This window comes from Blastocystis sp. subtype 4, assembly GCF_000743755.1.
Source record: "Blastocystis sp. subtype 4 strain WR1 chromosome Unknown seqid_0076, whole genome shotgun sequence".
Taxonomy (NCBI): domain Eukaryota; class Bigyra; order Opalinata; family Blastocystidae; genus Blastocystis; species Blastocystis sp. subtype 4.
The window spans coordinates 16,748-37,648 of NW_014569471.1; the positions used below are offsets into that span (position 1 = coordinate 16,748).

General features: G+C 39.3%; 9 protein-coding genes across 9 annotated transcripts; 3 read left to right on the top strand and 6 right to left on the bottom strand.

Annotated features, from left to right (window-relative positions):
- Positions 1 to 2,130: 2,130 nt before the first annotated feature.
- On the bottom strand, positions 2,131 to 3,105 carry JH06_1507 (hypothetical protein; the record flags this gene model as incomplete). Its single annotated transcript, XM_014672768.1, is given in 2 exon segments — positions 2,131 to 3,050; positions 3,063 to 3,105. 2 exon segments carry the CDS (start codon positions 3,103 to 3,105, stop codon positions 2,131 to 2,133), a joined length of 963 nt encoding a protein of 320 aa, XP_014528254.1.
- Positions 3,106 to 6,790: 3,685 nt separating this feature from the next.
- Positions 6,791 to 7,714, bottom strand: JH06_1508 (hypothetical protein; the record flags this gene model as incomplete). The annotated part of the gene is made up of 2 exons (XM_014672769.1): positions 6,791 to 7,152; positions 7,183 to 7,714. 2 exons carry the CDS (start codon positions 7,712 to 7,714, stop codon positions 6,791 to 6,793), a joined length of 894 nt encoding a protein of 297 aa, XP_014528255.1.
- A 167-nt stretch (positions 7,715 to 7,881) lies between these two features.
- On the bottom strand, positions 7,882 to 8,762 carry JH06_1509 (nitric oxide synthase; the record flags this gene model as incomplete). Its single annotated transcript, XM_014672770.1, is given in 7 exon segments — positions 7,882 to 7,905; positions 7,918 to 8,122; positions 8,152 to 8,243; positions 8,274 to 8,444; positions 8,475 to 8,567; positions 8,597 to 8,700; positions 8,741 to 8,762. The coding sequence occupies 7 exon segments, from the start codon at positions 8,760 to 8,762 to the stop codon at positions 7,882 to 7,884; spliced, it is 711 nt and encodes a 236-aa protein (XP_014528256.1).
- A 521-nt stretch (positions 8,763 to 9,283) lies between these two features.
- On the top strand, positions 9,284 to 10,269 carry JH06_1510 (aromatic amino acid aminotransferase; the record flags this gene model as incomplete). The annotated part of the gene is made up of 3 exons (XM_014672771.1): positions 9,284 to 9,954; positions 9,985 to 10,190; positions 10,220 to 10,269. The coding sequence occupies 3 exons, from the start codon at positions 9,284 to 9,286 to the stop codon at positions 10,267 to 10,269; spliced, it is 927 nt and encodes a 308-aa protein (XP_014528257.1).
- An 870-nt stretch (positions 10,270 to 11,139) lies between these two features.
- Positions 11,140 to 11,906, bottom strand: JH06_1511 (hypothetical protein; the record flags this gene model as incomplete). Its single annotated transcript, XM_014672772.1, has 5 exons — positions 11,140 to 11,328; positions 11,359 to 11,430; positions 11,461 to 11,550; positions 11,580 to 11,758; positions 11,786 to 11,906. The coding sequence occupies 5 exons, from the start codon at positions 11,904 to 11,906 to the stop codon at positions 11,140 to 11,142; spliced, it is 651 nt and encodes a 216-aa protein (XP_014528258.1).
- Positions 11,907 to 12,035: 129 nt separating this feature from the next.
- On the top strand, positions 12,036 to 13,153 carry JH06_1512 (hypothetical protein; the record flags this gene model as incomplete). The annotated part of the gene is given in 7 exon segments (XM_014672773.1): positions 12,036 to 12,085; positions 12,119 to 12,176; positions 12,196 to 12,292; positions 12,425 to 12,725; positions 12,756 to 12,830; positions 12,861 to 12,936; positions 12,965 to 13,153. The coding sequence occupies 7 exon segments, from the start codon at positions 12,036 to 12,038 to the stop codon at positions 13,151 to 13,153; spliced, it is 846 nt and encodes a 281-aa protein (XP_014528259.1).
- A 295-nt stretch (positions 13,154 to 13,448) lies between these two features.
- Positions 13,449 to 15,710, top strand: JH06_1513 (hypothetical protein; the record flags this gene model as incomplete). Its single annotated transcript, XM_014672774.1, is given in 10 exon segments — positions 13,449 to 13,502; positions 13,537 to 13,597; positions 13,629 to 13,702; positions 13,727 to 13,880; positions 13,899 to 13,933; positions 13,962 to 14,271; positions 14,302 to 14,443; positions 14,475 to 15,001; positions 15,032 to 15,387; positions 15,420 to 15,710. The coding sequence occupies 10 exon segments, from the start codon at positions 13,449 to 13,451 to the stop codon at positions 15,708 to 15,710; spliced, it is 2,004 nt and encodes a 667-aa protein (XP_014528260.1).
- A 9-nt stretch (positions 15,711 to 15,719) lies between these two features.
- JH06_1514 (hypothetical protein) lies at positions 15,720 to 16,302 on the bottom strand (the record flags this gene model as incomplete). Its single annotated transcript, XM_014672775.1, has 5 exons — positions 15,720 to 15,787; positions 15,819 to 15,892; positions 15,922 to 16,049; positions 16,079 to 16,141; positions 16,171 to 16,302. 5 exons carry the CDS (start codon positions 16,300 to 16,302, stop codon positions 15,720 to 15,722), a joined length of 465 nt encoding a protein of 154 aa, XP_014528261.1.
- A 578-nt stretch (positions 16,303 to 16,880) lies between these two features.
- Positions 16,881 to 18,769, bottom strand: JH06_1515 (hypothetical protein; the record flags this gene model as incomplete). Its single annotated transcript, XM_014672776.1, is given in 11 exon segments — positions 16,881 to 17,015; positions 17,047 to 17,093; positions 17,124 to 17,434; positions 17,464 to 17,576; positions 17,607 to 17,867; positions 17,883 to 17,995; positions 18,026 to 18,060; positions 18,091 to 18,158; positions 18,188 to 18,276; positions 18,307 to 18,409; positions 18,422 to 18,769. 11 exon segments carry the CDS (start codon positions 18,767 to 18,769, stop codon positions 16,881 to 16,883), a joined length of 1,623 nt encoding a protein of 540 aa, XP_014528262.1.
- Between the last annotated feature and the right edge of the window lie 2,132 nt (positions 18,770 to 20,901).

Consider the following 20,901-nt stretch of genomic DNA (forward strand, 5'->3'; position numbering starts at 1 on the left):
AAGCATCCATTCCTGAACACATTGTTTCACACTCTTAACACTCTCCCATTCTTCAGTCTTCCACACTTCTGCAGCTTCTACAAATGCACGTACAATGAGCATAGGAAGAGCACAAGAACTATCATTCTTATACAACTACTGTTCAACAGTCCCATCAATCCTACCTCTTCTGTTTCTGCAATCAGCATTGCTGGCATATTGGCTCTCAGGAATGTACACACTACTTCCTTACAAATCCCACAGAAGCAACGAGCCTCCACAATACAAGAATGAAGAGACTTCAAGGCGTATTCTTCTGTTTTCTGGATTCCTTCGAGTATTTGACCCGATGAAGTCTTCATCGTCTGGAGTACTACATGTTGAAGAGAAGCATTTGTGTCATGTAACAACGCCAGCTGACAATAGAACAGTACTCCACACAGATCTGGAGATGGCTTCTCATGGATTATCTGAATGAGATCAGCCAACATGCTGCGATATGAGAGAGAAATGTCTAGACTGGCTATTTGTTGAGAGAGAATCTTCACAGCTTGTTCATTTTCCTTCGTATTGGCATTTGTAAGGATCACAGCAATGAAACGCGTTGCCCAGTAAGCCACTTCACGGTTTTGATTTTGTGTTGCCAATTTCAGCAAATAATCGTGGATCTCGACATCAGAAGGTATTGAAGAACGAAGCATCACCAGGGTCTTTAGAACTGGTTTAATGGCATACCATGGCAATTGAGTACTATAGAGCTCCTTCAACAATGTTGTGAAGATCAACACTGAAATGGAGGTAAACTTGGTCTGAAGGATGTTCTTATCTGTAGATCGATAGAACTGACGAATCTGCTTCAATACGAGAACTACTTCCAGCTTGTCATTCAAAGTCAGCAATTTGACAAGAATGTCTTCTGCTTGCTTCATTTTATCTGTCTCCAATCCGCGTAATGGAGCACGCAGCGACAGAATGGCAAGAGTCTCATGCATCGCACGTAAACTGAGATGAGCTCCAACAGTAGAATCAGGTGTCTTCAACTGGTTCACAGTGATCATAGCCAGAACTGGATCATACTGGATAGAATATGACAAAACCTGGAGGAGAATCTATGCATGCACAATCGACCTTGCCCCTACCTCAAAGAAAGTATTTCGCACTAATCCAACTCTGCATTGAATGAAGACTTCTTGAAGATGGTTCATGAAGATTTGGATGAAACTGTCGAGGCTGGTGTGATTATCACAAATCTTAGCAATTTTGGTCATGAAGAGGATCTGAAGGAGAAGTCCGTGGAGTTCATTCTGCTTGATTGAAGGAGTGGAAACGATTCGTTTGAGTAGCAATTGGACGTAGAGAACATGATCGCACATGGGAATCAACACAGCCTACAGCATAAGAACAATTTATCAAGATGTACCAGAGCTCTTGAAGACATTGTTCGACAGAAGAGATTCTCAGAGGAGTTGATCATGCTAATGGTACATGTTACTTGAATAAGCCATGGATCCATTTTCGCATCACTGCTGATTGTACCACTCAAGCGAGATGTTAATACTATGAAAGCAAACAAAAAAGGATGTAATCCTGCCATTCCACAATCAATCTCTATTTTATCAATTCCACAAATACTCCTGATTACGATTATTCTGAACATCACTCAGTTTCATAGCAAACCATTCTCTCAGATGTGTATATTTTGAGAAGAATGAAGTAACAGACATAGCAGAAGGATCATAATCGCAATTAACTCGATTTGAGAGCAGTTTTTTCAAAACAATAGTATAAATCATGAGACCACTGTTTTTTATCTGCCATCTAGATTCATAGACATTCTATCAAGTGATACATTGGTGAGAGTAAGGCTTCACAAGCCAACATTAACACAGGCTCCATAAAACGATCTTCAATCTCAATACTACGATCTAAAAACAATTGTCGAATGATATTCAGAGCATGTACCCGACCTTTCCATGAGGACTACACTAATGAATAGAGAGCACATGGTACTTTGATTTCAATAGAAGCAAAGTTGAGTGATGGGTGAAGACATGATGAAGGAAGAGACTCGAAGTATTCTGCTGTAGGAGAAGCCAGCTTTAACAGATGAAGTAGGACATATTCAATTAGCAATGGTGAGTATCGAACCAACTAGTGATCATTGCAAATCATGACACTCACACTACAAATAGCTTTGGAATACCCAGTTGAACGACGCAGAATGAAATTACGATTATGAATATTTCGATCATCCAATAGAATGTGAGTGAAACTCCCAGGAAGAGATGAGAGAAAATGATTGATGGTGATAAGCGAAGTGAGACGCTGAACAATTTGTGTAATGGCTTCAGCCACGAAGATGATGCCTCCAATGTGTTTGATAGTGAGAACAGATCCGAGAAGGTCCCACAGAAGACACACAACATCATTATTGAACAGATGGCATGATTCTGTACTTGAGGTGACTGTCGACAGGTCGTATGGATCTGATGAACATAAGAAACTGCCTGTATTCTCTACGTCTTCCATACATACTGTGTTTTGAGATTGAGAATTCTCAAATCCTGATTGTGGAGTGATTGTAATCATTCGAGCAATTGTGAGGGACGAATACTTACACGTCAACCAGCAACATAGCATTAATCGTTTAAGATGAAGAGTCTGAGATGGAGAATACGAGCCTATCAAATGCCCTCTGCAATCCAACTTGTTCTTAGCTATGTGATCTGTCTCCATGATCATTGAGAAATCTTCAGGGATCGCTTGAATTGGTCCTTTGCTCAATAGTTCCTGAGACTCATCACCTTCCTTCTCATTGATCTGAGAGTCTGCTACAACAGTCAGAGTCACACGATACAGACGGAAAATCAATTTGAGAATAGCTCGGAATACATGAGCCTCCTTCACACAATCAGGATGTGTCTTCATAATCCCTTCTAACCCACTCACCATCCCCTGACAATGAAGAAGAGGATACGTAGTGAATGATCCAGCTTCACACTGATTCATTGCCAACACATCCAGCTCAATGACACTCAGAAGAACCACAACGAACTGTTGATGGGGCAACACTAGATAAGAACCCGCAATCACATGTACAGGTATGAAATGGGGCTTGATAAACATACTGAGAAAGAGAATCCTTTGCATGTTCAGCAACTACTTGATTATCAAGACCATTCAACAATACAAAGTGTTGACATAACTGATAGAACCACACTCTGGGTATGTGAATTACAAATCAAGTTATACAATAGAAGAATAAATCCAGCAGATATATCCACTTCATAGTCTGTAAATCTATTAGTTATCATCTTTTCATTCATCTACAGACTATCAGACTGAAACCCTCTTTCAACTAGTGATTCAATCATTTCTCTCAATGTGGATTCAGAACACTTTGTATTGACAAGCAGATGATAAGCAACTTCCCTTCCTTGAGAACGAATCACTTCATTCTGATTGATAAGAAGAATGAAAATTTGATGAATCGATTGTTCGGTGAATAAGTCTTGCAGAGGCAGAGGGGACTTTAATGAGATAGAGAAGATAATGACTTACGTCCAATGTGATATGACTGAAGAGAGATTGAAGCAAATCAGCACTAATCTGAAGACTTGTTGTGGAATCCGTTAGACGAATAGAATTGAGAAGGAATTGCGCGATCTCTGTAAGACTGGTACGTGCTTGAATCCAGTTGTGATATCCTTCCTACTCATCATTCCATTCTTATTCTACTACCTGACATTCTGGTGATAACTGGCTTAGATGATCACCAAGATCACTGAATGAACATGAAGCCTCCTTCATTGTCTTTTTCAAGAAGGATTTAGAAGCGAAGATTGTTCGTTCTAAGACTTGAGTGAATGCAACAACAAGATCATGTCGATAATGAGCATCATCTGAGTACAGACAGTTCTTCATAACCCTCTCTACAATACTCCATTCATTCGGACCCAGTAATTGTGTGGTCTAGAGATCAGTAACACATCTGAATATCACATAAAGAGAAGTTGTAATCAGTTCAATCAACTTCACACGAATCTCGTCATGTCCACATTGGCTCCAAGAGAGAGCATCGGTCATAGATAACACACGACCTTGACTGTTTGTGGCCTCAATATAATCATCAGGTCGTTTGCCAATCAGACCCTTCTCCTTATCGATACGAAGAACTGATAACGTCAAGAGAGCATTCAGAATAGGATCAGACCCTTCAGCAGCTGCATGAAGGAAGAACAGATCCAAATTGAAGAGAGAATCTGGATCTGTTGGATCACACTGCTTCTGCTCTTTCTGTAGAGAGGTTGACAAGACATTTGGCTTCAGAGCAATGAGAGCAGGTAGGATATAGTTGAATATATTGGAGCAAGAGGAAGGATGAGAATAGAGAGAGTGTAGAATTGGCATAATGCAGTTCATTTGCCATTGGGATCGTTCTGTTATACCCATCTCTTCATAACATCGAACTATGAGAAGTGTGAGAACAGATGTGATTTGAGCACAGAATGTACTATTACGTGCACACATCATGGAGAGAAGCTTAGTCACAATGTCAGGAACCATCTCTAGGACTCGTCTGGCACTCTCATTCAACAACATGACATTCAGAATGGATACTTGGCGACGTGTTGTTTGCGTTTCCATAAGTGCCTGCTTCAACACACTTTGGATCAATGTCTCCTTGTTGAAGTCCTAATCATGATCACACATCTCATTACTCACATCACTCTCTCGTACCAAGACACCCAAACATTCCTCACTCATTCGAGATACCTTTCTTGTTGTACTGTCCAAATGACGGATACACAGATTCAAACAACCTTGAATGATTGAATCAACTACTCCATGGATTGATACATTCTTATATCCCTCAAAGAATACTAGAGCGGTCTGTGTAAGAATCAAATCGTATTCCTACTTGCATCATATACACTAATTCGTCAGTTGTTGTAGGAGTGGGAGTTACAACACGATGAAACGCCCATTGAACATATCCATTTTCGTATCCATCATTAATCAAGAGAAGTTGATTAAAGTCAATTTGATGGAGAAGAGATTTTGTTAGAAGCACAATGGCTTGGTGATTGAGATGTTGAGTTGTGATCAAGTCCTCAAGGCACTGCACAAGTTGAGTTGTGGTGAGATTTGATTGGCGTAAGAAGAATAAGTGGAGTTGGGCTGCTGCAATATGATGTTCCTACGAATGAAGATGAAATGAAAGAATCACTGCTTCAGCGTAAGGAAAAGACAGAACTGTCTCCGAAGCATGCTTCCAAAAGTCAAGATCAAGAGCTGGAACAAGAGTGAGGTGACTCTGCAACAAGAGATACAGATTCTTAAACATGCATGCACAGATCCGGAAGTGATACTGTTTCACTTCATTGATGGTACTCTCTTCAGCTTCTAACTATCACTTGTCGAAACAACCCATACCTTGAATATGAGTTTTCACAGTGGCTGCAACGAAGCTTACAATCTGTTCTGCATCAGATGAGGTAATTCGAGTGGTGATTTCAGGAAGATCCAACCAGAGAGTAAACACATCCGTTAGTGAAGCTATCGATGAAATATTGTCGTAAAAACCACTTTCTTCGAATATAAAGGAGAAACCAGAGGCCAGCAATGAATGCGTGATTTCTTGAGAACAGACTGTTGCTTCCTCACTAAACGCCTTTGACCATGCAGTGGCTATCGAATGAGAATAAATCCAAACGATTACCAATTCCCAATACACTTCTTTTCATACCTTGACATGATGGAAGGATAAGGAGATAACAGAAAAACAAATAGAGATCCTTACTGTTGGATGAAACTAGCGAAAATGGAATCCCACAACACCTTACGTATCTCCTTCTTATACATTCCAAAGCAGTTCATTTGCTGATAGATCGTTTTACTGGATCGCATTGAATTAACGAGCACTTTCAGACATTCATTTTCAGGGAGAGAGCAATCTCCGACGATCTCGACTGGGATTACTATGGGCCTGGTCTTTGAAATCTCGGTCATTCGTTTGGGTCACTATAAGGAGACACTTTGCAAAAACAATGGAACGATTTCACCAATAACACTTGACAACAAACAGGAATCAAGTACAACTAGAGATCAAGCAAAACAGACTGCGCGTTCATCCGGTTCATCATCATGCTGTTTTCTTCTCGGCAAACCTCAAGATTGGACTCATATCCATTAATGATTTTGACCCAATTTCGATCTTCACTGAACAATAATACACACACGACATTATGCTCATCACAGACCATTCGTTCCAGTACATATACAACACTTGGATAATTCCTGCTTACCTTCTTCAATACGAGAGAGATAATTGGAAGATTCTCAAAAGTATGATCCTCAGAAGAGCGACTATAGGAAAGAACAATACGACAGCGAGAAGGAGAGTTTTCAATCATCGTTTGGGCTCTTTTCCCGAAAGCGATCATCGAAGTTAACAGGTTTCTACACATCAGAATTCAATTCCGTTCTTACCCATCTATATGTTCTCGCTGTTTCCATGAAATACCTTCTTCTGTCCACATTTCAACGGTGTTGACATCGGCATAATGCTGAAAGGTTCCATTCATCAAGTCGATGCATGTACACAAAGCACGTACATCCTTCAGAGTACTTGTGTTAAAGAATGTGATGCCTATATTGAATGAGTCTTTACATCCCTACTGACACTACTCGTTGAATCTCGTTCTCCATAGGATGTGTTTGTTTCTAAGCTAAATAGAACAGTTGGACAACAATTCACAATTGTAAACAGAGCAGGGATAGCATGGGCTCCTTTATGATTATCTACTCTTCATCCATCTCCAAGTCTCTTACATAAACTATTGTTTTTAAGATTCCATGTGACTGTAGCATGAATGGTATTGCGATTGAACGAATCCACCATGCGAAACACCATATCACTCTTTTCAGCTCTTGATTGTAATACATCTGCATCTACAATCAATTGTCTTTGAATAGAATGGATTTCTTCTGTTGACATCGTGGCGCGATTGTTGATAAAGTAACGGAGCTTGTCCACAAATAACTCTCTTCCAGAGGATTCCTGCTCCTTCCACCTCCCTGATATCGACGAATCTCTGGAGGTCAGCAAGGTACTGTCCCCTCCATCAAGCATCTTCAAATTCAACTGTGTGAGCCAGTCACTGTGTTGTACTACACATTATTGGTCTATTCAATTCATACTTCCCGGAATATCGCCCGAATAGTAATAGGCTGGATTTCCCATCGCTTCCGAATACTGTACATTGTAGTTATCAACAATCTGAGGAGGAAGACTAACTTCTGGAGTGAAAAAGGGAATTGAACGCATCGAAGAACGGTTCATTTCGTGTATATGTTCTTCCTGTGTCGATTCCAAAATACGAGTTACCTTATTCTCTTGATGTGCAAGTTCACGATTCCGTCGTTTTGTCTGACGTACCTTATACACTTTGCAATGAACATGAGGAGGCGGTTTCTGGCAATTTGTAACACAGCAACAAATGCCCAGACAGCGAGGACATTTAAACTTTGTATCATTTGCTTCTGCTCGAATCTTGAACTTTTTATATAATTGTTGCAAGCAAAAGACACGTTTACAGTAGGCACAACGCACGCGCCCACGTCGTTGTCCACACTGGGCCTTTCCACATAGATGACATGTACGAATTAAGCCCCCTTCAGAGAGGTCTTCAAGGCTTTCGTCTGGAAGATTGACACTCGGTACAGGTGACATCCTCTTCAAGACGAAATAGCGGTTCAATGATTACTCAAAACCAAGAAATAAACTCAAATTATACAGTTAACAAGAGTTTCCCTATTTCCACTTCTTTGGGGGATAGTTCCTGTTCACTTCTATTCGAAGAGAATTAATGAAATTAAATGTAAAATAACAAAGAGATATCAATTTTCAGTTGGTTTATATACCTTAACATCCACTTTATTATGAGAACTAAAACCTGTACCGCCACTTTCTAATTGAACGAAATCCTTCTTCTTTAGAACCGGCTTCTGACACACATAACACTGTTTCGAACTAGCTACAAACTGTTTGAAACAATCTCCACACAAAACATGGCCACATTCCTTCACCGCAATAACTTGCTGATGAATGAAAGGACGCATACAGGCAGGACATGAGAATCTGTCGTAGAAAGAATAATTCATTCCTACTTATCTCCTTCAGTTTCAGTGAAATGTAATTCATGGAGTTTCTTCATGGAAATCTCATGATCGCCACTTGGGCAAAAGACCGTTTTGGAGGGCTAATTATCATTCCGTATACAATTTCAAACCTTCTGTACAGTTTCTTTGAATTCAGGAGTATTTTCAGGCAGCCAGAAAATACGTTTCAAACTCTTCTCCTCATCTGTTCGATCATCATATTTACAACTCAATTTGTCCACAATCTTTTTCATCTTCTTTAATTCCTTTTCCTCCTTGCTATCATTCGATGCAACGTACATCTTCCAATCAGCCCACTTCTCTATCCCTACATGCTTGTTATCACTTCCATGAACAGATTGCTGCTCTTCAATTGTTGAACAGATTGCTGATTCTAGAGATTGGGATTGCTGCATTTGTTGTTGCTACAATGGAGCATTCAACCCAATTTTACCTCTTGTTCATACATAGCAACTTCATAGTCATGCAGTTTCTCTTCATACTCCTTCTTCTTCGTTAGAAGATATTTCAGTATACATTCCTTGCAAAACAAATGTCCTTCATCACTATCCCATTAAATCATATCAGTAATGTCAACCAGCACATGGGATACGAAACATGATGTAAACATAGAGAACAATAATCAAACGGTTTTACCGAATCACTGCCATATACCAAAGCTTGATTGTCTACACTAACAATGATGAGACGATTTGAACATATCTACGTATTTCTTTTCTTTTCATAATAGGAATTAAATGTTCTAATATTAGCATTCTTAGAATGACGGGGCATGGCAGACAATTACTGTCTCATGAGATGATTTCATGTGTTTCTTCTCGAGTTAGCCGTTCCATCTGTGCCATTCGTTTGTTTTCCGTGTTCTCCTCTGTAGTAGATCGTCTGTTGTATCATTATAGATACCTAAACCATTTCTTTGGCCTGAAGATGAAGAACGAAATCAATGGATGACTCCTTCATTGACGTCACAAACAGCATTTACCGAGAATGGTGAAGTAGTTTTTATTGTCATACGCTCTAACATTAGCCACTCCAATTTATAGCAGTGAGAGAAGCCCAGAGAAGAGTAATGTCGAATACTGGTCTATCAAGTGTGGATGAATCTTTTCAAGAGCAAATTATGTCATTACTAGTGGGTTCAAAGGGAAAGGAGTATCACAATCGGGTCGCTCTTCAGTGTACTCCTTCCTCCTTTGCCACCTATAAGCTAATTGCTGACTTTCTGCACTTTACCATGCTCTGTCCTCAAGTGTTTCTTCCCTTTGTTGGTAATCCCATCGAACATGTGGTTCGACATTCTGGTCATCGAGGAAGTGAATACCGTATGATGAATTACCGTACAGGAAATTGGAACATTGGTGGAACAATGGAAGATCTGCTGCTGGCAGGAAAAGGATCTTGTTTCTTGGTTCCTTTCAATGGGACTTATCCAAATTCTGTCTCTTTGTCTCCAAATGAATGGAAACACATCAGTGAGGTTTGCCATGACCGGAATCATCTTTTATGGCTGGATATCAACAATTTCGGCTTATGTAATTCTATTGACTATGACCAAGAGTGCTTGCAAACGATTCTAGCAAGTGGAGTGTCATGTATCATGAGTATTGGGCTGAGGCGCAGTTTTGGGCTCTATATGCAAGATCTGGGATGTGTAGTGACAATTGGGGACAATAAAGAAAACATTGGCTTGTCATTACGACGATGTGCTTCTGAATTGTGGTATTCAGAACCAGTCCTTGTGAAATGCATTATAAATGAAGTATTGAGTGATTCCAACTTGCGGTCAGAATGGTAGGGAAGAAATAGAACACTGATAACTAGGGAGAAGGAATGTACTCGATTCTGTAAACGTATTGAAAGTATTCGTTCGACTCTAAGAGAGGCGATTGCTAAGCTAGAATGTCCATCCTATGCATATGAGTTCCTTCAGAATCAGAAAGGGCCGTTTTCCCGAATCACGGTATATCGAGGTGTTAATGAGGCATTGAAACAACACTTGGGAAGATATGGAGTGTTAAATGTATCAAGTGGGGCTAGGAAGTGGATGTGATTGTAGGTATTAATGACAAGAATCTTTCAACCGTTATCAACATGATGAAGGACTGAAGTGTTTGTTGAACGAAACAGAAAAATGATAATCCACAATCTGATCTAGCGTGAAATAGAGCAAGTAAGAACCCAATAACAGCTTCTACGCATTATCCGAACATTTCAAATTCACAGTTAACCTTGTTGGAGGAAGAGCCCATTGAATGGACTGTGAGATGTAATATTGGATAGCTTCATTACGATAGTAAACGAACTACAGTAAATAGAATATACAAATAGGGACGAAAAAGATAAGGATGAGACTAAAGCGAAGTTTTCGAACATAATTGCCAACAAAAAGAAACCCATAAGCCGTCAAGCCACAAAGAAGTAGCTTCCATGCATAAAAACAGACTGCGCAGATAATAACATTAATCTAAATGAAAAGAAACCTTCAACTCCTACAAAATCACAAATAAGGAGGAAAAGGAAGAAAATGTATAATGCATTACGAACAACCTTAAATGCATGCTTTCGGCGAATCCTTGAGATCTGATAATTACATCCTCATCAACTCAAACTCACCGGAATCGATCCTTTGGAATAATCAGCATCACTATACCATCATTATAAATAACATTTAAAAACTCATAAAGCGCTTTCTCCTGAAATGACAACGTATGCACACTATCCCAGAATTCCTTTTTACTAAATCTATCTAATCAATAACTCTCAAAGCATACGGTGACTTCTTCAATGAATCTAGATATCAGTATCATAATCTCCTTTGTACCGCTCAATTTCTCACTGTCGTTCATTTGTGCCGACTGCTAAAGTGATTGGTGATTTAAGGAAGAAGTGGCGAGATATCTGATGTCATTTTGCGCCACCTTACCGAATCCCTAAGGCGCTCAAATCATGATTTTGATTGAAACAACAAACAAATCATTATTCCAGTCGTCGTTTAAGCGACTCTATTTTCTTTTCAAGTTCATTATTCAGTATAGCAAGCAATTTATGAGAATTCGTCTGATAACGAGGAGGAATTGTAGGAATCGAATACAAAATACTTCCCTGTGACCGGAGACGTTTTGATCGTTGAATGAGTTCCGCCCGTCGAGATAACACTTCAGATTCCTACTCATCACTCGATAGCAAAAGAATTACTCTCTTCACCTTTTTCAATTCTTCAGATACCTTCAGTCGTTCGACTTCTAATAGGGCCCGATTCCGTTTTAACTACACATCACGAAGCCTAAGAACACATACAAGCAGCACGTCATTTCTACACTCTTGGATCTCCTTTTTTGTTGTAGCTTCTTCGTGTCTCAGTCGGGTAGAGAGATTCAGAGTTGTTGACTACATAAAATGACAACAATACTTATTACATAATCAGAGACATCCCGTTCTACATTATCTAGAAAGGATTGAAAGACACGTTGAGGAATAAGACTCTTTCCGTTTGCCTTTGCTCGTTCTTCGTTTTCTCTCTCCTTAATGTATTCATTATTTGCCTCTTCAAACAAAATTGAATAGGCGACATCAAGATCAGTATCAATGTGAGTATCTAAAAATGATAAACAAGATAAAATACCACACTGCCGTTGGTTTGGAGTATTATCAAGATCCTCCCTTGTCAAAACACGAGGATCCGACTTATGTTCACTTCTCTGAATTTTTGGAGATGTCCCTTTCTCTAATGAGGGATCCTCCATGTTGTTGATGGGTCGATTTGAATGAGAAATCGAATTCTGGAATTGTCAAGAAATGCCCTCTTTTCATCCCAATAATATGAGGTTCTTTTCTTATCCTAATTCCCGTGATTCTTGAAAGTAATCAAAAAGATGAGGGATTCGCTCACGGGAGAAGATTCAAAGACTGATACCTCTTCTTTGTAGTTGATTTAAAAAGGATTGTGATAATATAGAGATCCGCAACCTCACTGTATTGAAGAAGAGGATATTATGAATGAAAAGCTATCGATTGTCGATGAGGATGAATTAGTATGGATTCCATTTCTTTGATGATGAAGATGGTTACGATTCGACAGTGGTTTACAAAATGGTTACTTGTGATATGTGTGGTCCTTTGTATTATATCGGTTTTCGTTTAAATTGTCCTTCTGATTGATGATTAGTTCTTTCTCATTATCCATTCACAAAACCAATCTGTAGAGTGTCTTTATTTCCTGTTAGATAGATTTCCTCCGTTTTAGATAAGAATAGGAATGTAGAGACAGCGCTTCAGCGATTAAGTGATATGTTGAATGAGTCATCTCTGACTCGGTTGTTCAAAAGTTTGTATGATAAGACGATTGTGGATGTCCGAGTGAGGATGGAAGGGATACACAAGCAAGTGGAGGAGGATCATGAGTCGTTTGTGCGGGATTACACACTTATGACTTCAGATTACAATGCAGTGCAGCGACACATCAAATGGCAGAGGGAACAGATTCAACTCCTCCAAGAGCAGATTACTGATTTGAAATCAGCCTTGGAGGAAACCAATAATCAGTTGAATTTGATTCGTCACAGGTGAGGTTGGAGAGATGATTTTACTTGAAGAGTTCGGATCGATGGAACAGATCGAATTGATTATGCCTATGAGAAGAATGGAGGTAGAGTGCTGACAGGAAGAAAGTGGTATTGGTATATAAGAATGACTTGTAGATGGACAACAGAACCTCCTTCAGGGGCGTATTTTGCGTGGTCCATTCAGCAGGCAGATCCATCTCTAGCAATCAATGTACACATATTTGATATCTCTCAACTAGCCACCTACGGAGAAGGGATATTGCTATCCGATGGACTCTTCAAAAGCAATGTTTACAGTTCGAGTTTTACAGCCTCGGAATCCCGAATACTTCAGTATCGATCACATTAGTCAGTATGTGACAGAGGACCGTAGAACGGCTCCAAAGCTTATGGAAATTTGGGTAATGAAAAAGGAGGAATTGAATTGAAGGGTTATGAGAATGAGAGTTCTCAACCAATTCGTCTCGTTAGCAAGTGTGAATACGATATTCATGGAGAAACTACTCAATTTTGTAAAAGTGAATACAAAGTGGAAATGCTGGAGAGAATTCATTCTTAGGGAGAAAAACTATTTCAATTATTCCAGCTGGTTATTCAAGATAATTGGGGAGCAAAGTATACATGTTTGTATCGTTTCAGAGTCCATTATTCTGTTTGTTTTAGAATCGCGGGAATAGAATAATAGTTTCATATTGTCATCGGAATCATCTAGTTTGATCTAGAATGTCAGATTCAGATGACTTTGAAGATGAAGCCCTTGATACAAGTGCTCAGACGGTGAGATTGCAGATGTATGTATTTGATCTTTTAGAATATCCGATTCAATTCAAATGAGGTCTTTACCCAACCTATCAAACAGGCACCTGTACCTGGTGTGTAGTAGTACGATAACGTGATATGTAGTTCCACAGACACCTCCAAAAGAGGATTCAAAATTGAAGGAATTACAAACAAGAAATCTAAGTCCTGAAGTCCTGGTGTTGTGTTGATGTGAGGTATAGATTGTGAAGTATTTGGAAGCTGTGAAGCAAAATGAGAATGATCGCGAAGCATGGACAAATTTGGCTTCCAGTCTTCGTGATGCCGATATTGAGGGAGCAAGAAGTGTATTTAGGGTGATTCTGGAATACTTCCCTGGAAGTGGACACTTTTTGCGTATGTTCTGTGATGTAGAATCACGAGCACACAATTATGCAGGAGTTGAAGCTGTAAGTACGAAATGAGATTATAATATAGCTTCTCCGTGACAACATGATGAAATGTGCCAGTATCGATGTCTTTGTCTATTATTGTCATTATTATGAGAAGAAGTTGTTGTATGGAAAGGCTGGGATCGAATTGTTGAACGCACGCAAGGAGGTCGAGAAGGTCTATATGTATGCAATCAACACAGTCGGTTTCTTTATTGATTCTGATGTGCTGTTTCGCGATTATAAATCCTTCTTAGAACATCAACCGCGGAACTCTGAGGATATTACCTACACAAACCAATGTATTGCTGCGTGGCGTTCGTTCTTCCAACATGTAGTATCCTTACCAATCCGAAGTTGGTCTTCTTTCTATCTCTTATTGCTAGATGTGGATATATTTTGGGAAGATTACAGCAAATTCGAGGCTTCTCAGGTGACTACTCCTGACATGTCTGCTGATGAGAAGAAACGTGCCATTATTGCTGCTCTTAGTAGTTCTGTTGAAGCATATAAGCTTGCTTCCACTGTGTAGGAGCAGTAGTTTTCATCTGATTCACAGGTACAAGAAACGAGAAGAAGTCTGGAAAGACATTGATTTGAAGAGTTTCTCGATTCGCAATATGACAGATTCCGATTTCGTACAAGTATCTCTCTGGAAGAAAGCGATTGCATTTGAGGCTACCAATCCGATGAAACTCCCATCGGATGTTCTTCACAATCAGATGAATATGATGTATCGTCGTTGTCTTGCATGTTGTCATTTCTCACCTGATATCTGGCTCAGTTATGCTGAGTACGAGAGTCATTTCAGTTGGGAGACATGTGAATCGATTCTCCATGATGCCATTCGAGCAATTCCAAATTGTGTATTTCTTCGATTAGCAATAGCAGATTTCTATGAAAGTCAGAACCGGATCGATGAAGCAAATCATGTCTATGAGCAAATGGTTGATATATTGGATGTTCCCGGAGGATGGATCGGATATCAACAGTTTATTCGAAGAAGGAAAGGAATCAAGGAATCACGAGAGATATTCCGTCGTTCTCGATTGGCCTTACTCAAACCTGATCTATTTATAGCAGCAGGTAGAAACTAAAAGAAATGATTACAATTAGCTCATTTAGAAGCTGATGTGAATCATCAATTGAAGTCAGCTCTCAATATTTATCGTTCTGGACTTGCATTCTTCAGCAAGGATGAAACATTTGTACAGAGTTACGTGCAATTCTTACTCGATCATCAACAGATCGAGAATGCTCGTCTTCTCCTCGAGAACAGCATTCAGTTAATTGGAATGGAGCGTTGCACAACTCTATGGGAGATGTTACTGAGTCTTCAGAGTCAATATGATATGCGAGTTACATCATTAAATGAGCTGAAAAAGAGCGAAGAACGATTTGTAAAAGCAAATGACGATAGGAAAATGTTACGAGGGATGATGGGAAGGATGAAACGATATATGGCTCAGGGTGTAAGGAATGAGAATGTGGATATGATAGATAGTTTGAACCTCAGTCAAAAGAGGACAAATCACTCGTGTTACGAAGGAGTTACATCGATCAAGAACTGGAGATGCGATCAAAACGTCAGGCGATGGACATCGGCAAATTGAATATTGCAATAGTTACGGGTACTTCAGATACCCCTACATGGATGCTTGATATTATGGCGAAGTTGCCTCCAGCTGAAAAGGACCTCGCTCGAGCAACTGTAGTCAATCAGATCATTAGTATCCTTCCTCAAATCAAGATTCCAAAAGCCAGTATGATCATTGTTAAGAAATGGTGTGTTTGAGAAAACAAACTACTTATTAGCATATTTACCCTTTCCTCGAATACCAATAAGCTCCACATCAAATACCAACGTAGCACCTAGAGTTAACACCACATCCAATTCGGCTACCTGCAGGAATCAAGTCTCCAGCACCACGGTTTCCATAAGCCAGTCCAGCAGGAATCACAAGACGACGTTTCTCCCTACAATTCATGCTCTACAACGATTCTACCCAACACACATTCCCCAAAGACCCTTTTCCCATCCCTTAATCACACGATGTTCTCCAAGAGTCACAGGGAAGATACGACGTCGATCGAGAGAAGAATCGAACTTCTTTCCATTTGTATAGAGATATCCCTATCTAATCACTCTTCCATAACACAAACAGTATAGTGAACGCCCAGTTCGTCACCATCAACAGCCATGTCCGAACAATCCTCAGGCATATACTAGAATGAAAGCAGCAGATTGAGTGTACAAGTGTCTTTACAGTCACGTCATCGTTGAAAGGAAGATTCTCTTTAGGATGTTCTGGAGTTCCCATCTCGAAAATGGCATCTTCACAAACACAAACGAATGCTAGAATAGCGAAAAGAAAGAGTTTACGCATTATTCGATTCAATACTAAATACTCTGTTAGAAAAGTGGGGGATCCCAAGTCATCCATGTGACTGAATAATCGATTTGTACGAGGATATGATAGTACCTAATGTATAGAATAGCTCATGGATGAAACAACGTCTGTATTACTCGTTTATGGTGATCAGACAGGTTGGGAACGATTATTGGTAAATGCAGTCATTCGTTCCTGTGATAGCGATTGCTATACAGTCCGAACTATCCTCTTGGATGATTTTCGTTTTCATCTTCTCGATTCAGTTAGAATATTAATCCTGATAATTTCAGTTTTACCATTTGGAAGACAACTATGTACGCTCTTTTATTCTGGATTCTGATATTTAGCCTCTTATCCTTCTTTCTTGAACGAATTGGAAAAGGCGGATACCCTCCGTAATGTGTTTCATAACACTCGTTATTGCTTGTACTCTATTGGAAGTGAATCATATTCCAGCGGGTTTAGTGCGATGTCTGTAAGTAGATAATTGTTGAAAATGAATCATAGAGATTGGAAAATGCTTTTTCCGTAGTTGGCTGTTCACAAATCGTCTCTGGGCAGAACATCGACTACTATAGTTCTCCTGAAGCGTCTGTGAAAAATTTGATAGCACTGATTAAAAACGAGGTAAATCGGTAAGAAACAATCGACATGAAGTCACTGCCATTGAAACATACATGTTGATACTTCTCTCCAGCAATGGGGTTCTATTTATAATCTCTGTTTGTATAGACATACAACAACCACATCATCTCTCCAAAACAAAACCTTAGTAGAGGGAGCTCCTAGAAATCATTCTAATCCACCACAAAAACTCTTGTCGTCATGCTTTGACCGACTTCGTTCCATCTTTGGAGAATGCATAGGTGATTGCAACTCCTGACTTCGTGAAGAAGGGACCTGATCTGCAGGATCAATTGTAGTTATCACTGCCTCTTCTTCCTCCTTTTCCTCCTCCTTTTCCTCCTCGTTCAACTCCTCATCATGAGCTGCACTCTGGAATTCCTGCTGCAGATCCATAATTGTCAGAGCTCCAGGGGCAAAACAAGGAAGAACGAGCGATGTCAGATTTGAGAATTCAGTATCAAAATCCAATACGCTATCAACCCGCTCTGTTTTCAGTAATCTATGCTCTTTAATTCACAGAAACCATACTGATTATCTTTCTCAACCCGATTCTCTAGCATGTGATAAATCTCGGCCATTCGGAGCTTCGTCTCCGTAGTCCATTTGGGTTTACCATTGTTACTCTCAGCCCACTGTTTTATCTGTACATGAATAGCAAAATCCTTACCTACAAAGAGAAGGAATTGTGATCGCTTCCGCTCATATGTAGAATCAATTTCCAAACTTTCACGACGTCGTTGAAGCAAGCGTAACCGACCTTTGATAGTTTGTGGGTGAAATGGAATAATCTCGGAAAGAGCGAGGACTAGTGCCGTAGGGCGTGTTTTCTGGCCTTTTGTGGCTTCGATATCGAGCTTCTCAAGTAGATCATCAAACTCAGATGGCATTTGATTTCTTGCATAGGCCTGTGCCAACACCACTTCTGCCTTCTCCTACTGATAATAAACCAACACAAAGTATACACGTAACTGGTTGAGTAGGGCAGAGACCTCGCGAGATTGGTTCCATGCAGCAAGTTGTTGCTTCTGCTTGGGGTTCAATACATACTTCTCACCTTTCTCTACAGCTTATGACATTTCCTTATCCTAACTTCGTTTTGTCGTATCTGTTGAGGTTTCATTACTTCTATGGATAACAAGTAATACAAAATCTTACGGAACTTTGCCAGAGTTGGCTTCTTCTGGATTGTAACGCATCACTTGGAAAGGAGGAGGTTCAGGTATCTACATTCCAGAAACCGAGCGATCAATACGTTGATATATGTTTCTTGATTGTTGAGATTTCCATCATCAATGAAAGGATCATTTAAATCGTATCCACCAGCTTCAGCCATTTTCTTCTCTAGATATTATGGAAACAATAAATATCAACCATTTACGACTTTTCTTTCAAGACGACGGATCATGTCAAACCAACCCATTCGACGAGTGATATTCTTTTCAACAGCTTCTTTTGCTTCTCGTTCCGCTTGTGCCTAGACATCAGCAAGTGGAATAATGCCAACACGCTGCTGGTCCGTCATTTCCTCATCCACAGGTCCATCTTCCTCCATTCCATCTTTGTCATTATCATCCTCATCCTCTAATTCTCCCTCATCCTCCACCTCCTCTTCATCATCTTGAATTTCTTCATCTTCAGACTCATAATCCTTAAAATCAAATATAAAATGATCCGGCTTGAGTTCAAAGGAGTAACGAGTGGCTTGGATGTACTCCTCTTCAGAATACTCTTCCTCCTCTTCTTCTTCCTCTTCCTCAGCATTTAGGATCTGCGTATGTTCATCAATCACTTTTGCATCACCTTCAGTAGTTATAACAGCTTCCTCTTCATTCATCTGTTACCAATATTCTGATAAGAGTAATATATAAGAAAAACAGGAAAAGATGATGGCAACAAACAACCAACTGATGGGTTACAAATGAAACATAAACGTAGTTATCAGCTGATTCAGCATCATCTAATACAAACAATTCTGTAGGGACAGTGGGAATGATGGAAACGGACATGATAGGGTTCTTATAGCTCCTGTTGTGTGCAAAATCGACATGATACACAGATTCGTTTGGCTCAGACTCACCAAGACATGGAACGGTAAGATCATCAGAAACGACTGTAATAACATTCTCCGGATTTTCTGGATCTTGACTTTGTTGATGTGTCTTCATCAACTTCGACCACCATCCCGTAGAATATAAAAAAATTGAGATAATCAATAATAAGAGGACAATTACAGCTATACCAAAATCAATATACAACACAAGATCATCCGAATCAAACTTTAATGATTTGACCAATGTTTTTCTTGCCATTAATGACATTTCAGAAGGAACCATCAAATATATATGAAGATGGAATGTTCTGTAACAGAAACAGTGTTTCAAAAAGAGACTTCGGATAGAAACGGGAATTCGTTATGAATGACGGCTGTGATTATCTAAGAAGTAACAGATGTATCTTGTCTTCATGAATGCGGATTAATTGGCACCATATTGGAAGGGTATCTTAAGAGATGACTATTAAGAACTAAACGATCTCGATATACCCTGCAGTAATGAATCGGTCTCAGATATTGTATGTGGGTGGTTACGGTCATTTGGAAAGTTACTCTTGGTGAGCTAGGCTTTTCATGAGATCCTCTAGCATGCAGATACTTTCGTTCAACACAGATGGTTGATAATGAACAAAATAATCACATTACTATACAATCCAATAATTAGAGAGTAGGTCAATATGGAATAAATGGAAGAATGAAAATCAGAAAGATTTGATGCCTGTGGAATAATCTCATCTGTTCATAGTTTGTTACTCTCCTGTCGAATGAATCGATCAAGAGAATCAGCATCTCAATCATTATCAGTCAATCAAGCATACTTGAACTATGCAATTGCTCCACACTCCAGAATCCATTTCTCATCTGTATTCCTTCATCAGTGAGTAATGGAATGTCTAATTCAAAGTCAAACTCAAGCATTACTATCCAATATCACGCTGCCTATCCAATCGAGATTGCTACCATCTCCTTTGAATGAAGATAGAGAAGGAAGATCTGAACAATCAGTTCATCATTATCATTCATACTCTTCGTTTTCAATTCATTTGATGTTGTAGTAGATATATCACCACAAAGAGCATAATATCCAAGAGTGATGGATTGAAGTTGAATCAGATCTCATTCATCAGTCAGTCAATCATTCATACTCTCAAATACTACTGAATAACACTTACAGAATGCTTTATCATCCAATTGAATGGATATGAGAGAAGGAAGATTCTTCAATTCAAATGACTCATACCAATAGAATGATTGAAAGCCAATGTGTATTTCACTCAATTGATCACAATTCATTATCACACAATTGCTTCCATATCTAGTATCATAGAAATTGAAACTATTCTTTCCAATCTTCATACTCTTCAATTCATTCAATCCATCAATCACAAATCGGTTCACTTTCTCAAAACAATCATTTCCAATCTCAACTCTCTGAATCTCTTTTAAACAGTCAATATCAAATATACTCAAATCATTTCTATATCCATCTTCAAATCGTTTGATTACACCTTCGTATGTTCCTTTGTTCCATCTTCCTCTTCTTATCACTTCTTCATTCTCATTCAATTCCTTTCCAGCTCCATCTCTCAATCCATTCTTCCATTCTCCAATATACACAGGAAAACAGTCTTTGAATTCACTTCCATATCCTTCTCTCTTTCCATTCTTCCATCCACCTACATACAATGCACTCTTTCCATTAACTCCAAACTCTTTACCTTTACCTTCTCGAACAAATCCTTTCATCATATCTCCTTCAAATCCTCCTTCATATACTCTTATTCCATTCACATCATATTCAATCATACATTCTTCTTTCCATTCTCTCAATACTCCCATCATTACTCCATTCTTGTATTCACATTCTCTAACCATTCTTCCTCCTTCATACTCAAAACACTTACCATTCTTTC